At 40.7% G+C, this 20,560-nt stretch overlaps 2 protein-coding genes across 4 annotated transcripts in view; both read left to right on the top strand.

Annotated features, from left to right (window-relative positions):
• Positions 1-20,560, top strand: part of dpp6b (dipeptidyl-peptidase 6b) — a 697,001-nt gene that overhangs the window by 426,937 nt on the left and 249,504 nt on the right. The gene's annotated exons all lie outside the window — the stretch shown is intronic.
• glula (glutamate-ammonia ligase (glutamine synthase) a) lies at positions 10,036-16,608 on the top strand. Of its 3 annotated transcripts, none has more exons than XM_088337851.1 (7): positions 10,036-10,155; positions 10,833-11,029; positions 12,438-12,599; positions 12,995-13,141; positions 13,264-13,391; positions 13,958-14,157; positions 15,942-16,608. In XM_088337851.1, exons 2-7 carry the CDS (start codon positions 10,864-10,866, stop codon positions 16,252-16,254), a joined length of 1,116 nt encoding a protein of 371 aa, XP_088193977.1. In that variant the 5' UTR covers positions 10,036-10,155; positions 10,833-10,863; the 3' UTR covers positions 16,255-16,608. The 3 variants fall into 3 exon arrangements, with proteins under 3 accessions (XP_088193977.1, XP_088193969.1, XP_088193986.1); XM_088337843.1 differs by having other exon boundaries at positions 10,145-10,239; XM_088337860.1 differs by lacking the exon at positions 10,036-10,155 and adding an exon at positions 10,529-10,685.

Raw genomic sequence — 20,560 nt, 5'->3', positions numbered from 1 at the left:
TCCAGTTACGCGCACACACAGATTATATGTCATCATGGAAACAATCTTTATGAACAGTGTATGCTACTTTAACTTAATCCTTCACTTGGACTATAACCCATTTCTGGGCAATATTACACAAATTGACCTAGCAAGCACTCTGGTTTGCATGTGAACCGTAGCAGCACATGTCTTTAATTATGACAGAACATTCAACCTAGTAAAGCATGGTAGGTCATGCCCTCTCGTCCAACATGACAATGAAAAAGAACAAGTAGGCAGTAATTTTAGCTTCAAGCTGGGACATAACCTCAGCGTAGTTGAAGCAAAATCCCCCATGTGGGACTAATAAAAGGACATGGAAGGTAAATTTATCGTGGGTTTATGGGTGTTCAGCACACACTCAAAATGTTAAGTATACAATACCTTGAAATTACTATTACATTCATTAGCTATGTTTAGCGGTTTTAGACTATCCGGGAATACACTGCTATAACTATGGCATAGTCTAAATGGGTCAGATTAGCTTTTCTTCATCAAAAATACAATACAAAAAAATGAATATGACTACACAATCGACAGCACAATTGTTTGTTGTATCTACTTTAAATCTGACTGTGTTTCTTTTTAAAGGCCGCAAACAATTAGCTGACTTTGACTATTGTGTTTACAGAAAGCAGTCATATGAGAACTAGCTTTGAACAACAAGAGCAGTGTCTTAATAAGAAACGAACATTAAAATCTACACCTTACCCTCATAACCAATTTACAAGCTAGGAAATTATAGGGAGACTATAAAAACATTATTTCTTGTTTTAATGGTTTAGGCTGGTAAATTGTCAGCCTAAAGCAGTGTTTTTCAACCAGTGTGAGACTTTGTTTGGTGTGCTGCAGGAAATTGCCCACATTTTATCTTTTCCAAAAAAGCATGACATTGTTCAGTATCTTTGTCTTTCTTTTCCAGTGATCAGTGGGATACCTGTATATTCATCCGTTTTAGTAGGTGTCGGCGGATCTATACATTTATATATATGTTTTTTTATATACTACTTATCAGGGAAAATATATTTAGTAGCTTTGTTTGATAAAGCTGTTTAAAATTGCAGTGCAAAAAAAGACAGTACAAATCTTGCTGGCCTAGAGAGGGACAGGCGCCACCAGGCTGCACTTGCCCAAGACACACCACTGGCGGATATATATATATATATATATATATATATATATATATATATACACATATATATATATATATACATTTTTTTATATTTTTTTGATCATTTGTCAAGGAAAAAAGGATATAAAGATAAAGCTTAAAAACAGGTTAAAAATACAATGAAATCCAAAAATGACAGCACCAAAATAAAAAAACCTGTATTACCTGCTGAGCCACGGTGACCACAAATGATAAGACGTTCCATCAAGTCAAATCAGGTCAGATTTATTTGTATAGCCCTTAATCACAAGAAGGGCAGCACGACAGCGCAGTGGTGAGCGCATGTGCGGCCCAATTACGGGGTCATGAGATCAAACCGTTCTGTGTGGAGTTTGCATGTTGTTCCGCTGCTTATGTGGGTTTCTTCCGGGCACTCCGGTTTCCCCTACATTCCAAAAACATGCATGTTAGGTTAATTTGCCGGTCCAAATTGTCCCTAGGTGTAAATGAGCGAGCAAATTGTCTGTCCCTGTGTGCCCTGAGACTGGCTGGCAATCAGTTCAGGGTTTCCCCTGCTCACTACCCGGAGATAGCTGGGATAGGCTCCAGCACCCCTGCGACCCTACTTAGGATAAGCAGTGCAGATAATGGATGGATGGGAACAGAAAAATAATAATCACATGTTTATCCCAACACATGGGGCAGCCTTTTAAGCAAATTGTATATCATTTGCACATTGGGAAGGTTGATCATATACTATAGATTTAGGCAACATAATAATATAACCTTTAAATAGAAATTGCTGCTGGGAATTATTTTTAAATAAAATCAACATCTGGTGAGACTTGGCTCAAAAACAGTTGGGAAACACTCGTCTAAAGTAACAAAATAGCTCTTCTTTGTCATTGAAGAAATCAGCCATTGCTGTTTTAATTTATTATTTCATTTCGCGTTTGTCCTACTTAATTATTTCTCGGGTGTGATTGTAAAAAAAGTTTGATTGTTTTTATTCTTGAAAGTGGTAACTTTTTCTGATTTACGGTTATTGATCAACTAGATGTCAGACAAAAATGACAATATTGGCACTGATAGGAGAGATGTCTTAAGTAGCAACGCTAAATGCAAAAGACTCGGGAATTCACAAAAAGTCTGGTCGTAGAAAAAAAAGGAAAAATGGATATGTTAACTATTTTAGTCATGTTTATCATGCAAAATTTACAACTTCTTCATATATTCAAAAAGCCTACACATTGGGAAAATGAATTTTCAGGCTTTTCGTCAAATTTTAAGTTTAAAAACATTAATAAGTATCACGAAAATGTAGCCAGTGTATGCATCACTTTTTGAGGCCTGACTGTTCTTTTCAAGGAAAAATGATTTTCAATACCCTGGGCGTCCTTTTTAGTTGTCCAACAGGAGGCGTTATTCACTAGCATAAATATTGTGTGCAGCATGACAGAAAGAAGATAGACCTTTTTTACGTACTGACGAACGTAAAGAGGAAAATGAGGCTGCAAGACTATAATAACATTGCACCAACCTATCCTATCAAAGCATTTGAAGATGTTCACAGCCATCTGGTGTGGCTTTACAGGTTTTCATGAGAACTCCATCTGGAGGATAAACAAAAACAAGATCACCTCCTGGGTCAAATCTGCAGTGTGAAGGAAAGGTAAACGCAGCATAAACACACTATCTTGCAAGTGATTCAGATAATGCCACTTTCACAATGTGGTTCAAGAAAACTAGAGAAATTACATACTCAAAAATGAACAGGTCATATTCAGCACACCACACAAATGTGCACATACACTCAATGTCATCTCAGGATTCTGGGTCAGATTCAGAGCTAGGAGACTCTGAGGTCCACTCGGGAAAGTGCTGCAATTTCCGAAATGATGACTTAGTGACCGTTTTTGTTCCTACATTATGTAGATCAGGGGTGTTGTACCTTTTTCAAGCTGAGAGATCATTTCTGTTACTAATTAGCGCAATGGGCACACCGTTTCATAGGCATTACTAAAATAACAACTTAGCATGGTATTCCTATGTTGTTACTATGTTTTTACCTGAGTAATTGTAGGAGGTGGGGTTACACAGACTGAGTAGAAATTTTTAAATCTAGGCTGAAAACACACTGATATTCTGTAGCTTATGAATGACCTATATTTTATGTTGACAATGCCTGTGTATGGTTTGTTAATGCTACTGTACATCCACTGCAACCTTGTCATCCTTTTTATTTCATCTTGATTTTCGTTGTTTGTTAGATCAGGGGATGGTTTAATAATAGTCTGTGGTTTGCAATAGTCTGTGCAGCCCTTTTAGACTCTTTGTGATTAAGGGTTATACAGATAAACATGACTTGACTTCAAAATAATATTTTACTTGAAAATTACAATGACCCAGAACTGATGAGCATAACAGGGCAACTCAGGTTTACTTAGAGGTCACCCTGGTGCCTGTGAGCACCACATTGGAGACCCCTGACATAGATCATACTCTCCCTAGCCTTTTTGATGAACCTATAAAATCTCACTAGGGGCGTTTCTAATTTCTGTTATCTTTAATGTATTGTAAAGAAAAATAATGTGTCTAAGATAGCTTGTTCTGTAGATATTTATGCAGGCCTGGTACAGTGTAATATAATTTGTTTTCAGGACAATTAAGACTAAAGATAAGCTTGACAAAAACGTTTATTTATTCATTATCTGCACCGCTTATCCTCAGTAGAGTCGCGGGGGTGCAGGAGCCCATCCCAGCTATCTTCGGGCAGTGGACAGGGGACACCCAGTCGCGGGGCACACAGAGACAGACAACTCACTCGCTCATTCACTCCTAGGGACAATTTGGACCGTCCAACTAACCCGACATGCATGGTTTTGGAATGTGGGAGGAAACCGGAGTGCTCAGAGTAAACCCACACAAGCACGGGGAGAACATGCAAACTCCACACAGGAAGGTTTGATCTCATGACTTCACAACTGTGCCACACATGCGCTAACCACTGCGCTGCCGTGCTGCCAAAAATGTTTAATCAGTGTACGTTACTATTCTATAGAAAAGTAATGTCAAGTCATGATTTTTGCATAGCCTTTAGTTAGAAAAGGTCTCAAAGGGCAGTACAGAAAATACACAGACATCATCAACATGAAATATAGGTAATAACAGAGTTGGGTTTTTTTTAATCATCAAGCTCACAGTATACTTTACAATATTTAATCAGTTGAAACGTTACGACCTGCAAGAAACTCTTAAGTAAAACAATTTTGCAGACCGCCCAGTAAGACGTGGGAAAATTATGACTTTTAGGAAGTATGTTACTTTTCCATTCACTAGCCATAAGTCAAGGCACAAGGAAGGTATACTTTTTGCATCCATCCCGAAATTGTTGTGTTTATTGGTGTTCCGGTAAAGAAACCGGAATAACAATTTGGGGGATCTTAATATTTTTTTCATTTAATCGATGACTCAGTTTAAGCTACAATTAAGAAGAATATGTGTCTAGCTTTCATGGGCCAACAACAATACCAAAGATTCAGATCGAGCCCAACAGCCTTGAGATTGCTTGATTTTAGGGTTGTAACGAGCAATTACTTTGGAATAGAATAGAATTGTATTTATTGTCATTGAAAACATCGTTGTGAAACATTGGATGCAACAAGACTAGACGTGGCACTCCATGGTAAAACATATGATCAAGAAAAAAGATAAAATACGATCGGGATAAATTGGCATTAAATGAAATGAAATGATCTGCATTTATATAGCGCTTTTCAAGTCAATGACTTCCCAAAGCGCTTTACAGTGTGCTTCACATTTCCCAATAGCGGCCGTGATCTGTGCAGCCATGTAAGGCGCTAACCTGCTTATTGGGGGTAATTGGGGGTTCAATGTCTTACCCAAGGACACTTCGACATGTAACACGGACAAGCCGGGATTCGAACTGGGATCCCTTAATCCTAAAACGATCGCTCTACCTCCTGAGCTACTGCCGCCCCAAATAAAAAAATATCAAAACATAGTGCTTAGAAAACAACAAAAACAATCATAATTACGATAATAATAACAACAACTGTCATGGTTGCCATGGCGCCCAATTGGTCCCAGCCATGTGACGCCAGGTTCTGTCATGGTTGCCAGGGCGCCCATTTGGCCCCGCCGTCCGGTACCAGGTTCTGTCACGGTTGCCACGGCGCCCAATTGGCCCCGCCCATGGACACCAGCTGAAACGCGTTGACAGATTGCTCCCTGGGAGTACTTAAACGCTGTCCTTTGAGCAGTTTGTTGTCGAAGCGTCTGCGAAACTCCTGCTAGACTCTGTTATTTGCCAAGTCCTCTGAATCCCTGTTTTTGCCTGTGTCTTTGCTCCTGTTTGCCAAGCCCTGTGAAATGTTTTTTTTTTTGCCTGTGTTTTGATTCTGTTTTGTTCTTGGCCCGATCTGTTTGATTTTGACCACTACCTCGTACCGAACAATTTACTTCCGCGACCAATGATTTCCGGATCGAATGTGCACTCATTCTTCTTCTCCCCAAAAATTGTGATTAACGTTACGCGACTGGGTTCTCCTTCCTGTTTCCTGTTCTGGTCTGTAAAAGAACGCTTCGACCACAAAATGAACCCAGCGAACGCTCACACAAGCGCGGATTGGGGGGAGCTGGATACTCCCTACGCTTTGCAGCAGTTGGACCGGACAGAGGGCGCGGTCTGGCGATTGTCCAGTGACGTCACCGCCCTTCAACTGCTGTTCCAGAGAAATCTACAGAGAATGCTGCGCCAGCAGGAGCAATTAGCTCAGCTGACTGAGCTCCTGTAGCGGGGGCTGTCAACAGCGGCCCCGCTCCCCGGGGGCTCTCCTCCTGCCGTGCTGTCGCCTTTCCCTCAGCCCACGGACTCACCCGCCATGGGAATTGCTGTGCCTCGAATGGGGTTTCCGGAAGAATTTGGCCCCGATCTGTCCGAGGTCCCCGTCGGCCTCAACGCCGCGCCCGTCAGCCGGCCTTCCACACCCATCTGCTTGTCTCTTCTGCTCGCCAGTCCGACTCTTCTGCTCTCCAGTCCAACTCTTCTGCTTGCCAGTCCGACTCTTCTGCTTGCCAGTCCGACTCTTCTGCTCGCCAGACCGACTCTTCTGCTCACCAGTCCGACTTTCCCGTCTGCCAGCCTGACCCGTCCGTCTGCCGGCCCAGCCTCTCTCTGTTCCTGCTTTTACCACGCCTTCGGAGGCTAAAGTGGGGCCACCCTCCTCGGGGGCATCAGCCCATTCTGGAGTGCAACGTATTTTGTTTTGTTTGGGACTTCTGGAGCCGTCCTTTCAGGGGGGGTTCTGTCATGTTTGCCATGGCGCCCAATTGGCCCCCCCCATGGACACCAGCTGAAACGCGTTGACATATTGCTCCCTGGGAGTATTTAAACGCTGTCTTTTGAGCCGTTTGTTGTCAAAGCGTCTGCGAAACTCCTGCTAGACTCTGTTGTTATTTGCCAAGTCCTGTGAATCCCAGTTTTTGCCTGTGCCTTTGCTCTTGTTTGCCAAACCCTGTGAACCTCCGTTTTTGCCTGTGTTTTGATCCTGTTTTGTTCTCGGCCCGATCTGTTTGATTTTGACCACTTCCTCATACCGAGAAATTTACTTCCGCGACCAATGATCTCCGGATCGAGTGTGCACTAGAGGTAAGATCGGGCCCAAAAAAAGCACCCGAGCCCGACGCAGGCCCGAGGGGTATTAAACCCGACCCGGACCGAGCCCGACTAATTAACTGGATTTGCTGGCCCGGCCCGAGGGGGCCCGAAATTACATATTTTATTTATAAGGAGGGGTGATTTATGATAACAAATTAAACTCTGCCTTTTGTTACAACATCTAGGCCTAAGTTAAATAAAACTGTATAAACATTTACATCTTTTATATTTCTGTGTCTGCACTGCAGATGTTACATTAAGCGACAATCTGTCATTGACGTTTTTTTTTTTTTGAGGTAGCGAAAACATTTAAGGGCGTCCGTCATTTTGACGACTTGATCATTGGGCCATAATCCACAGCAGCAGTAGTAGTACGTCCTTAAGATTTTAGCGCGGCACTATCATTGAGGGGGTGTTGACGTGTTGTGCCCTTTTCCGACTCCTATGCAAATCCCCCCCCCCTGATCGTATTCTATATAAAACGCTTATTAAAACAATAAAGCGAGCTAATTATAATAATTGGGAGATCCTAGTCTATATAACGCGTTTATTTAAACAATAAAGCGTGATTTTATTCTGCAAATTGCGTTTTTTAACGCGGATGAAAATGTCACCAACGTCAATGTACACTTCCGACAAAAGCGATCGTATTCTATATAAAACGCTTATTAAAACTCTTACCAGAGTGCGTTTTCCTCGTCAGTTCTCCTCTCTTGAGTTTATCCTTAACTTCTTGTTGGTCCGACTCCATATCGGGGATACCAGGCCAAAATCACGCGAATTTGCGGAGGGGAAGATTATTAAGAGGACAGCATTCACGTCACGTCACGTGCACAGAGCATGCTCTGGCAGCTGGCTCCGTTAAAAGCAATTACAGCTCCTTCTCCGTTTTATCCAAATTATTTATTTTATAACAAGTATTCCTTGGTCTAGTATCCATACATAGTTTAAGTATATATTTTTAATGAACATATATTTATAATTATTAATCATTTAAAAAAAAAAAAAAAAAGCAGGACCGAACCCGACCCGACCCGACCCGACCGTATGACTGACATTTCAGGCCCGACCCGGCCCGAAATTGCCTCGGGTTCGGGTTCGGGTTCGGGCTCGGGCCATGAATCTTAGCTCTAGTGTGCACTCATTCCTCTTCTCCCCAATAAACTGAGACTAACGTTACGCGATTGGGTTCTCCTTCCAGTTTCCTGTTCTGGTCTGTGACAACAACAAAAATAATAATAATAATTATTATCATAATAATAATAATGATGCAATGGAAAAGAATAGTGCCTTGTACCAAAAAAAACAGTATAAATTGTATGTATCATGAGGCTCATTTAGAGGGAGCTGACATGATTGTCCGTCATCTTGCTGCTAAGGATACTCCAAAAACTCCAAAACCTTGTAACATACTGGCCGGAAAAAAAAATGAGAAAAGAAAGTGTGTAGTTCGGTCACATTGAGTCTCTTTTATTTGTAATATTCCTTGTGTTTTGTAGCACTTAGAATGGTTCCGCTCGATAATACAGCGACATCTAGTATTCAGATATTGCACAGTGAGAACTTATTAGTCGTTGCATCTCTGCCTGTATTCCAGGGTTGCTTGTTACACAAATAAAACCTCAAACTGCTATTTACTATGCACCAAAAGTGTTTGTTGACAGTTCGGTGCTTATAGAAAGAACAACAGTGAAGACAATAAACAACAAAGTGCAAATTGTGCAATTTTCCATGCACCAAACTACAGTATTCTTCAAATATTGTAAATGAAAAATGTAATTAATGTTTGTCATGTTATTTGAAGTCAAGAAGATTTGCAATTTGTCCCTAAAATCATAAATGAATATGAGCCAAACTCTGACGAACATCTGCAAATATTTAGGCACGCTTTCCTTTCCTCAAGATGTGGGCTTTCTGTGTGGTTTTCTCTTTCATAATTTCCACGTTATCCACTCACGTGGGAAACATGATGGGATTACATAAACGCTCCCATTCAGACCAGTGATAACGCAGTCACATTTTTGCACCACATGGTGGCGTCGAGGACAAATAATTGCCAAGCTACACATAGAGCTCTCCTGTATCGATTCACTGTGTCTTTACTCGTATTATTTTGTTTTATGCAAGGTGGTGCGAAGGAAATACTGAACTTTACCTAGATTTGTGACCGTGAGTTCCTACCGAGTATGTGCACGCGATGGATGAGAAGAAAAGGAGCTCGCGTGGTCTGGTTAAAACTTGTAGGGTGTCGTTTGCGAACGAAAATGCAATATAAGCAGACTCTTTGACGTGAAGGTTCGTGGCCGGGTTCTACTCCCTTTAAAATTCTCTCTCTCTCTCTCTCTCTCTCTCTCTCTCTCTCTCTCTCTCTCTCTCTCTCTCTCTCTCTCTCTCTCTCTCTCTCTTTCTTTGCACCTCACGCTTTCTCTCTCTTTCCATCCACCGCTCTTTCTGTGCCCCTTTGTCTCTATATTTGTCTTTCTGTCCACATATATTTCTCTTTTTCTGTCTCTGATTCCATCTCTCTCTCTCTGTTTATCTCTTTCTGTCTCTTTTTCTTTTACTCTCTATCTCTCTCCCTTTCAGTCTCAATCTCCCTCCCTCTCACTCTATTTTCTCTCTCTCTCAACCTCTCTTTTTTTCTCTCTTGCTAGCTATCTCTTTTTTCATGCCCTCCATTTCCCCTACTCTCTCTTTATTGCTGTCTTGGAATATATATTATTTGCTTTCTCTGTTCCTTTGTTTTTTTCTCTCTCTCTTTTACTATCTCCCTGTATCTTTGTCTAGCTTACTCACCCTCATTCTCTCTTTCTCTATTTGTATCCATCTCTCTATCTTTCTTTATCTCCCTCTCTATATTAGTCTTTCTCCCCATATATATTTCTCTTTTTCTGTCTGTTTCTCTCTTTGTTTCACTTATTCTGTCACCCTCTCTCTCTCTCTCCCTTTCCCTCTCTCCCTCTCTCTCTTGTTCACTTTGTATAAATCACTTGAAAAGTTTAAATTAGGTATACGTTCACTGTATATTATAACAATAAATGATATTGTTCCAATGTAGCATAACACATTATTTTGATAAGAAATCATTAAAAAAACATCTAAAGAACCGTTTAGGAGCTGAAGGAGCCGGTCCTCTAAAAAGAGCTGGAATTCCCATCACCAGTCCAAGCACACGTTTCTCACACGCGGCGAGGCTGCGATGGAGTGGGCCCGCCCCCTGCATATGAGCGGTTATCACAACTGTCAATCACAGCGTTACGACTAACCCGACCAATGAAACGCCCCAAAGGCAGTCCTTTCTTTATAAAAATGGCCGGAACCAGATCATCGGTATCGGAGAATGGTAAGAACACTAACAGTACCTCGCAAGACCAAACACTGGGCCTGCACGTCCTTTACATTTTAGTTCAATTTTTCGTTTCTCCAGGTAAATATAATTTTTTGGTAATAATGAATCGATGTATATGCGGTAAATTTATTTAGCTGTATATTTTCCACCCGGCTTACGCTTTTTTATTCTTTTTAAATGCCCCACTAGATTGTAATATTTTTCTCACCTTTAAGACTTTGTAATGTTCGCAGATGTCTTTTAATCGTGAGAACGTGTTCCCCTCGCGGCAGACTCTTTCGATGATGTAATATTTCTTAACACAACGTAACCATGGCTACAGCCCGCTCGTTGCCACATGATGGACGGTTTCAGTCCTCTTGACTTTTCATTGTTTCGACTCGCTTTCCCCGTAGTCGCCATTCTCGACGTTTTGATCTTCATCAAAACGTCTATCATTTCCTGCATGACTAAATTCGCCAACAGACCACGTCGAACAGTTTAAGCAACGGACACAAACGCAACGACTCGTCGTCATTTCCGCGGTAGTTCAGGGCTGTTTTTCGGGTCTTGTCCTTCTAGAAAAGTGAACAATGGTCGCACTTTGTGGATGTTGTGTTTTGGGAGCCTCTAGCGGGAAATTGCAGTCTCATAGCTTTTGTGTTTCTCTTTCTCTATCGTCAAATTTCCAGGTCTGTAATAGTAGGTATAAAGTAAAAAAAAATGGCCACGTCGTCCAGCGCCAGCTTGAGCAAAATCACCAAGAAGCAGTACATGGAACTGCCCCAGGGAGACAAAGTCCAGGCTATGTACATCTGGGTTGATGGCACCGGAGAGGCTCTACGATGCAAAACCAGGACTTTGGATTCTGAGCCTAAAAGTGTTGAAGGTAAGACGCCCCGCTGAGTGACATGGTGAGTGGAAGATTTCTGGTAAATTTCCACGAGGAGTTTCCCAGTCGAGTGTTGGAATGAATGAACTGGCCCAAAGCAGCAGCACAGACGAGTTAAATCTGATGATCAGATAATCATGCAAATGTGGTGGTACTTTTTCCTCCCATTTTCTTTCTCTTTTTTTCGTTTTTTTAAAAGATTGTTCAATTACGGGAATACAATGGGACTAAAATAGTTACCAAGGATGTGATGCGCCAACTTTCATTTTGGTAAAATGCTGTTATCCATCGTCATGGTATTGCCATAAACTATTTTTTTTGGAAGTTTTCAATAAGCAAGCCTTGATCTGTCCTCCTTTCTAAAATATGTGAGCAACCCTCACCCCATAATGGGGAATCAATACCTAGTTGTGTTGCTTGCTGCTATACCATTTACTCTTAAATCTGGCTACTTGAAGGATCTCAAAAGTATACTTCATATTAAAAAATGTTAACAATATCAGTGCTAAATAACATCTTCACTGTGAGAGAAATATCGTTGATTTTCTTTGTTTTAGGAATTATTTTGGTTATAAATGTTGCTTTACTATGCGTGTGCAAACATGTTATAGCTTTAAAAGTTAATTTTAAGGTTATTATATTACTAGAAAGTCAAGTTGGAAAATATATTTTTATAATTTTTGATTTGAAATGGAAAACATATATGTTCAATATCTTTAAATCCCCAAAAATGCTTAGAATTAAATGTCTTTCAAAATTACAGTTTTATGTTTTTTTTTAAATGTCAATTTTATAATTTTTTGATCATATAAGAATAGTTTTGTCTCCTTATTTTCTTGGTGATTATCTTGTACAATTAGATATGTATCTTGAAATTAAACTAAAAATCTAAACGGATCTAATTGATGAAAATAAGATGTAAGATGAAGCTTAAAACCATTTATACATGACTTTTAAATAGGAAAAGAGTGGTTTTTTTTAAATTTCTCATTCAAAGCTCAGATGCAACTTTTAACCCATGGTGCATCAATGAAAAAAACGCTCTTAAGTTTGATCTGCTTTGTATTCTCGTATCGGTTTACGATTCTACTTTTTTTTTGAGGTGACTTAAGGACACTAATAATTGCATAAATGCTGTTGCATGATTTCAATGCTGGCTGGTGGACCATAGTACCAAATAAATGATATCGCATATTACATTTCAAAATACCATAGTGGTATGTAATGTCATTGCTTAGCTTTGCATAGCTGCTTCTGGAACTGGCTCTAATCTTTATTGAAGGTGTTACTCATGGTAGAAGTGGCAGACCCCCTTTAGACGATTGAAAATTTGTTTTAATAACTTCTGATACAGATCGAACGGTGATATAAAAACTTTTTTTTAATGCCTTTTTTACCTATTTAGACCTTCCCGAATGGAACTTCGATGGGTCCAGCACTTACCAGGCGGAAGGCTCCAACAGCGACATGTATCTCATCCCCGCAGCCATGTTCAGGGACCCCTTTCGCAAAGACCCCAACAAACTAGTCCTCTGTGAGGTGTTCAAGTACAATCGCAAGCCCGCAGGTAAAACCTTTAAAAGGATAACATGATTTTCTGCTAATCGTTTTAGTTGTCTACAAATCAGCTGACTGACCTGAGCGTGAACTCTTAAGTGGCTTTAAACATGGTCGCTCAGATCTCCCGTCCCTGTCCGCATGTGTACACTACAACCGAGCCTTTGTGTTGCGTTATGCGCTAGATTGGCATACTCTGATTAGCGGGCACATGGTTTGACAAATGCAATAAGCGCACGCCGTTTGAAGCAAATTTTAGATCAGGAAGTGCATTGAATTCTACTTAATCTGTTTGACTGAGAGGAGTCTCACATGAGACAAAATATATGTGGCACACAAATGCCAATTAAAGAGTCGTGCCCTGTCGGGCGGAAAAACCTAAACTGTTTTCTTCTATTCGTGTAGAAACCAACCTGCGGCTGATGTGTAATAAGGTAATGAAGATGGTGGAAGATCAAGTTCCCTGGTTCGGCATGGAGCAGGAGTACACAATCTTGGGGACGGACGGACATCCCTTCGGCTGGCCGTCAAACGGATTCCCAGGACCTCAAGGTGAGTCTTCAGGATTTTTGTGTTTTCCTTTTTAGAAAATGATGTTTGGCCACTGAGTGTTGCACATAAAAAATCTTAAGGGCTACAATAAAGCTCGTCTGTATTTTTATTTTTTTTCTCAGGTCCATACTATTGCGGTGTGGGAGCAGACAAAGCTTACGGGCGAGATATTGTAGAGGCTCATTATAGAGCTTGCCTCTATGCTGGAGTTCAGATCTGTGGTACTAATGCTGAGGTGATGCCTGCTCAGGTAAGAACACAACATACCAGAATTTGTGGAGAGAAAAAATCCTTTTAAAAATATAATTTTGAAAACTTTGTAATTGAATTAAAACAATATCGAACAGATTAACACACCTAGTGCCAAAGACTTCTTTCCCGCCGTGTGACATATTTTGCGTGTCATAAATCTGATCTAACATGACTTGCGTTACAAAATTTGTTTAATTTTGTAAATCAATCCCTTCTAATCCTGATCTAGTATACTTTCTATTTTTTCCCCACTGAAAGTGTTTTTATTTGTTGGACTGTAGATAGATAATGATATTCCTGTAATAATTGTTGAAAACTTATGAAATGGTTGGCAGTAAATTAAATGCACACCCAGTGACATTATTTTTATCTAACACCTGTAGCAAATCAATACCCCAAAATTTCAATCTAATAAAATTTGAATATTCTGTAAAACTAAACTAGATATCTGAATTGCTTTTGTAGAATGACTTCCCTTTGTATTGTATTAAACAACCATCACAACACAAATTTCACAAAAGTGTCACATTTTCATTGTTGATCGGTGTTCCTTCTCATGTATAGTGGGAGTTCCAGGTAGGCCCGTGCGAAGGGATTGACATGGGCGACCACCTGTGGGTGGCACGCTTCATTCTGCATCGTGTTTGTGAAGACTTTGGTGTGATTGCCACGTTTGACCCCAAGCCTATCCCTGGCAACTGGAACGGTGCAGGTTGCCACACAAACTTCAGCACAAAGGAGATGAGAGAAGATGGTGGACTAAAGTGAGTCATAGAAATATTTTCCGCTTAGGAATGATACTTTTGACACAGAAAATGATATGATATTGCGTGTCTTTATTACGCTGGTCTGATAATGAAATCCCTCCCATATTAAGGGGGGGTCTACATAAAATTTACTTTTCAGTGGTTGCCAAGTCTAAGTAAAAAACAAGACACACTTATTTCCAGTACTTGTGACTCTTAGGGGTTTTAAAAAATGAGATGGAAGTTTAAAAAGAGCTTGACATGAAAGAAACAATTCAGTGAAGACTGAGCACAGATTAAGAATAAGTGCAGTTAACCAGCTCCCTGAAGTTGGCTGACTGAATCAATATTACACATTGACGTGTCATTTACTTTGTGCGGAGCTGCAACTGGCCTGTCAAGCCTGATCATGTCGCCTCTTATTTGAATCGAGTAAACACTTTTGTCTTTGTCTTCGGGGCGGCAGTAGCGCAGGAGGTAGAGCGCTCGTCTTGGGATTAAGGGATCCCAGTTCGAATCCCAGCTCGCCCGTGTTGCATGTCGAAGTGTCCTTGGGTAAGACACTGAACCCCTAATACACCCAACAAGCAGGTTAGCGCTTTAGATGGCTGCAAGGCCGCTATTGGGAAATGTAGAGCACATTGTAAAGCGCTTTGGGAAGTTATTGACTTGAAAAGCACTATAAAGATGCAGATCATTTCATTTATGTCTTTGAGAGGCTTCCTGCGGATCTTTGAAAAGTCTTAAACGGCATTCAATTCATTATTTTAAAAATAAGGCCTTAATTGGCATTAAGATGTCTTAAATCCAATTTTCGAAAGTCCGAAAAATGTAAAACACAGTACTATTTAAATTTCTTTGAACTGAAAAGATTTGGTATCATTTATCAACTATCTTTTTTAATAATTCACCGATTTACTTGCGTGGCAACATCGCGTGACCACAATAACTGAACTATAAAAACGATGATGTGGTTTCAGTCAGCGCTTTTAGGGCAGATGCCTGATTCGGGTCCACCCAAAATACACATGGCAACTTTGGGCAGACGTTTACTTTGGACAACTAAAAATACCCTGTTTGTATTTCAATTTTATCAGGCGTGTTTGGTGTGGAACAAATCCCCATAAAGATTTAAAAAGAATATACAAGCGTCTAAGAAATAAACGCAAAACGTGTTACTTGGCTGGCATCTCCTGGCTTAAAATCCTTGTCACAGGCTCAAGTTTTCAAATGACGCATCCTACCTTTTATTAGGAGGAGGAGGAGGAGGAAATTAAAAAGTCTCTGAAGAAATTCTATTAGATTAATCGACCGATTCGTCAATTATCAATGTAATTAGTTAGTTGCAGCCCTAGACACTGGTAACATTGACATTTCTTTTAGAGGTAAGAACTTAGGCCAAGCCTGACCAGACCTAAGTCTGCCTCTCGCATCAGTATGCCAAAATAGGTGTGAGATTGGTTCTAAAATGTAGCGAGAGAGAAGCCCGACCTGAAAGTACTGATTGACATTTGAGACCTAAAATTTGGGTCAGGCTTGGACTTGAGAGTTTCCCTCTGATCCCTCTCTCCCTATTGGTTTGTCACTTGCCATTTGTGACCCTCTTAACATTAGTTCATGTACATTGAGAATCAGCAAATCTATTTTCTATTCATGTACTGCGTGATGTTGGCGGTTTCTCTGATTCAACTCGGGTGATACAAATGATTAGATCTTTGGCAAGCTGGCAGGAGCTTGTTAACGATCCTGATGATTGGAATCAGACACGAACACCGCCTCAAATCTCTTATGACAACTTCTAGGGCGATCGAGGACTCCATTGAGAAACTGGGCAGGCGGCACCGCTATCACATCCGTGCCTATGACCCCAAAGGGGGTCTGGACAACGCCCGCCGCCTCACCGGGCATCACGAAACTTCCAACATCAACGAGTTCTCGGCGGGTGTGGCCAATCGCGGGGCCAGCATTCGCATCCCGCGCAATGTTGGCCAAGAGAAGAAAGGTTACTTCGAGGACCGCCGTCCGTCGGCTAACTGCGACCCGTATGGCGTCACCGAGGCCCTTGTTCGTACCTGCTTGCTGAGCGAGGAAGGCGAAGAACCTGCGGATTACTGAATCCACAAATTGTGGATTGACTCTCACTGCCAACCCCACCCCACCTTAATTGATCTTATCTTTTAACTAGTACTGTATTCTTTGCCCGCCCCTCCCATTGATGCGATTAACTTGCTTTTTAAACGGCTTAAATTCGGCTGGTGAACTTAAATCAGTTAATTGATATCTTTGGTAGTTCCATTCTGGTCATGGCAGGGTACCTTCCCTTTGTCGTTAGAAGGGATTGTTTATTTTTTATCTCATTTTCTAACATTTTCCTTAAATGAACTAAAGCACATGGACACTGAACGCATAGCGCTGCTAAGGCCGGACAGCATGAACAGCTAAATAAATCTTTAGTTCATGTTCTGGTAATTGACTTTGTTACCGACCATTCTTTTTCAACTACCCACGGTACTAACTTTGATTTCTATGATGAAGTGTATTTTTAAATGGCAATGTTTGTCATCTGATTTCTGACATCCTGGGTCACCTGTGTTGTAGATGTTTGTGCTCGGATCATGTCTGACGTTCAAATGTGGTGGCTCTTGTCCATAATGCCATTTGTAGATTTTCCTCAAGGAGTTTTATCCTTTCGTTAATGCACGCCCGATTTGGTAAATTTTGTCAAGTTTACTGAGCCTGGGTTACTTTTTTCTTGATACATTTAAAACTTATTTTTATCACAACCACACTGTCGTGTCTTGTTTTTAAGCTGAAGTTGGAGTAGTCAAAATATTGGCAGCCATCTGGAGAACATGATCGGCCAGTTAATGTCCAGACAAGTCATCTAACACTGGTAAACAGACCATCACTTGAGTTGTGCGTATAAGCCTTTGCGTCACACACACACACACACACACGCTCTCTCAAGAGTGCTGATTCAAAGTTCACCACAACCTTTGGGTGCAGCCTTTCAAACAGGATATCGGCTAAGTCTTATGTACACAAAATTGGTCATTTTAGGAATGGTGAGTCAATAACGGTGACGAATTTTTAGTTAAGTATAAATTGGTCCACAAGTTGCTGAACTACAGGCGTTTCATCGCACATTATAAGGATAAGTTTATTTGAAGAAAATGTTGGCTCTTTAGAGCACTGTTTTTGAGCCAGGGCACGTTTTTACATTGGGAACATTTTGCGGAACAGTACTAACCAAAAATGTTAAATAATGACCCTGAACAGTACGTTTAGAGTATAATTTATCATACCTGCAGTTTTTACAGCACACACTTGACGATGACATATTTGCAGAAAATGATCTATATATGTTTTATTAAAGTATAAAACGTGACATTGAATAATTTCTCATGGCACACCTGATGATCTCTCACGACATACTAGTGGGCCGCGGCACAGAGGTTGAAAATCACTGCTTTAGAGCAGTAAAGGCAAATGTTTCTTTTTTTTCTGCATCGCTAAACTATTCACAAGCATTAGAGCAGTAAAGGCAAATATTTCTTTTTTCTGCATTGCTAAACTATTCACAAGCATTAGTAGGGCAATGTTGGAATAGTTATGCAAGTCGATGGAAAAGGGTTCACTAAGGACAAGGAATGAAATGTTTCATCCAATAATCTTTCGGAAAATCTGGAAGAAATTAAGATCTGGAAACCGTAAACTGCTTGGGTTTGGTGTTGCAGGCGCTTTTGATTCTCCACAAAACGTCCCAACTATTTTAGATCTTGGGTATTTTTTTTTAACACCCATGGCGAGACTTGTTTTTACGGGAAGCCATCTCCATGATTTTTACAAGACAAAAGGAATTTAGAGTTACAGTGCACCCGGAAAGTATTCGCAGCGCTTAACTTTTTCCACATTTTGTTATGTTACAGCTTCATTACAAATTGTATTAATTTATCTCAAAATTCGACACAAAATACTCCATTATGACAATGTGAAAAAGGTTTGTTTTTTTAACTTTTTTTGAATTGATAAAAATAGAAAACTAAGAAATCACATTTACATAAGTATTCACAGCCTTTGCTTAATACTTTGTTGATCCACCTTTGGCAGCAAATACAGCCTCAAGTCTTTTTGAATATGATCACACAAGTTTAGCACACCTATCTTTAGGAAGTTTTGCCCATTCTTCTTTGAAATAAGTCTCAAGCTCAATCAGGTTGGATGGGAGACGTTTGTGCACAGCCATTTTCAGATCTCTCCAGCGATGTTCGATCGGATTCAAGTCTGGACTCTGACTGGGCCACTCCAGGACATTCACGGAGTGGTTCTGAAGCCAAGAGATCTTGGCTGTGTGCTTTGGGTCCCTGTCCTGCTGAAAAATGAACCTTCGCCCCGGCCTGAGGTCAAGAGCGCTCTGGAGCAGGTTTTCATCCAGGATATCTCTATATATTGCTGCATTCATTTTTCCTTCTATCCTGACTAGTCTGCCAGTTCCTGCTGCTGAAAAACATCCCCACAGCATGATGCTGCCACCACCATGCTTCACTGTAGGGATGGTATTGGCCTGGTGATGAGCGGTGCCTGGTTTCCTCCAAACAGGGCGCCTGTCATTCACACCAAAGAGTTAAATCTTTGTCTCATCAGACCAGAGAATTTTGTTTCTCATGGTCTGAGAGTCATTCAGGTGCTTTTTGGCAAATTCCAGACGGGCTTCCATGTTCCTTTTACTAAGGAGTGGCTTTCGTCTGGCCACTCTACCATACAGGCCTGATTGGTGGATTGCTGCAGAGATGGTTGTCCTTCTGGAAGGCTCTCCTCTCTCCACAGAGGAACGCTGGAGCTCTGACAGTGACCATCGGGTTCTTGGTCACCTCCCTGACTAAGGCCCTTCTACCCCGATCGCTCAGTTTAGAAGGCCGGCCAGCTCTAGGAAGAGTCCTGGTGGTTCCAAATGTCTTCCATTTACAAATAATGGAGGCCACTGTGCTCTTTGGGACCTTCAAAGCAGCAGAATTTTTTTCTGTATCCTTCCCCAGATTTGTGCCTCAAGACAATCCTGTCTACAGACAGTTCTTTTGACTTCATGCTTGCTGTTTGTGCTCTGACATGCACACTCAACTGTGGGACCTTATATAGACAGGTGTGTGCCTTTCCAAATCACGTCCAATCAACTGAATTTACTGCAGGTGGACTCCAATTAAGCTGTAGAAAGATCTCAAGGATGATCAGTGGAGAAAAGATGCACCTGAGCTCAATTTTGAGCTTCATGGCAATGGCCGTGAATACTTATGTAAATGTGATTTCTTAGTTTTCTATTTTTAATAAATTCAAAAAAAGTAAAAAAAAAACTTTTTCACATTGTCGTAATGGATTATTTTGTGTAGAATTCTGAGATAAGAGATTAAATTAATACAATTTGGAATGAGGCTGTAACAACAATATGAGTAAAAAGTGAAGTGCTGTGAATACTTTCCGGATGCACTGTAAATACATAGTAAAACCATATTTGCAATCTTTTCCAGAAACGGATGTAACTACTGATTGTTCACACTTATTAACTAAAATAATGAAATACACACTTTAGCATGATTCATCCTGTTCTAGAGTGCTCAAAACTAATGCATCTTCTCTGTAAACCTTTTCCTGCGTGGGAAGCCTTGTTTTGTGCTGACTTGTATTTACATTGTTATATGCACTGCAAAAAAAATCAACTACTCCTGGTCAACTTAAATTTTTTTTACCTGATAACACACTGTTTGGCCTATTGTTGCTCAAGAGCGGCTTAAGTTCCACAAAATACAGTATATTAAATGTTTAAAATCAAATAGAAATGCTCTTGTCAAGTTAAAATAGAATTGAGTTTATATTATAATGCATTTTCTGCATTTGCCAGCAGTGGACATATGTGTGGCTAACTAATGTTACTGCTTGTTCTGATCCCCGCTCCCCACAGTTGCAATTACATATCCAAACACTGCAGCTCCTCCCAGTATTTCGAACCTCAGCCAAAATAAAGTGACAGCTATCTGGTTTTGGCTTTCGGGGATGAGAACATTGTCGTGGTCAAAACACACATGCTTCCCATTTTTTATGTAACAAGTTGAAACTTTGTCAACAGCTCAGATTTAGAAAACAAGTTCTCAAGTGGGCTGCAACTTTCTGTACTTAAGCTACTCTCTCAGGGGAAGAGATTCAAAGTGTGCCCTGAGATCTTTTGGCAACGTCCCTACTGGGCAGCTATCAATTCCCACATTGGCCGCCAGAAGCGTGTCTATGGTGGGGGGCTTCAATGCTTCTTTCAGGGGACCTTGGTCGACCTTAGACTTGCGCCCTTTGTTTTTGTTCTTGTTCTCCACCCTCCCCTTTAAAGTTTCCACCAGTGAGACAGTCAAGTTGGGGTGTTTTTTTCCTTATTTAAGAG

Source organism: Urocampus carinirostris, chromosome 1 (genome assembly GCF_059441175.1).
Source record: "Urocampus carinirostris isolate Australia breed hairy pipefish chromosome 1, RoL_Ucar_1.0, whole genome shotgun sequence".
In the NCBI taxonomy this organism is placed as follows: domain Eukaryota; kingdom Metazoa; phylum Chordata; class Actinopteri; order Syngnathiformes; family Syngnathidae; genus Urocampus; species Urocampus carinirostris.
Note: the sequence above shows the minus strand (reverse complement) of the source record. Positions and strands in the feature narration are given on the sequence as shown.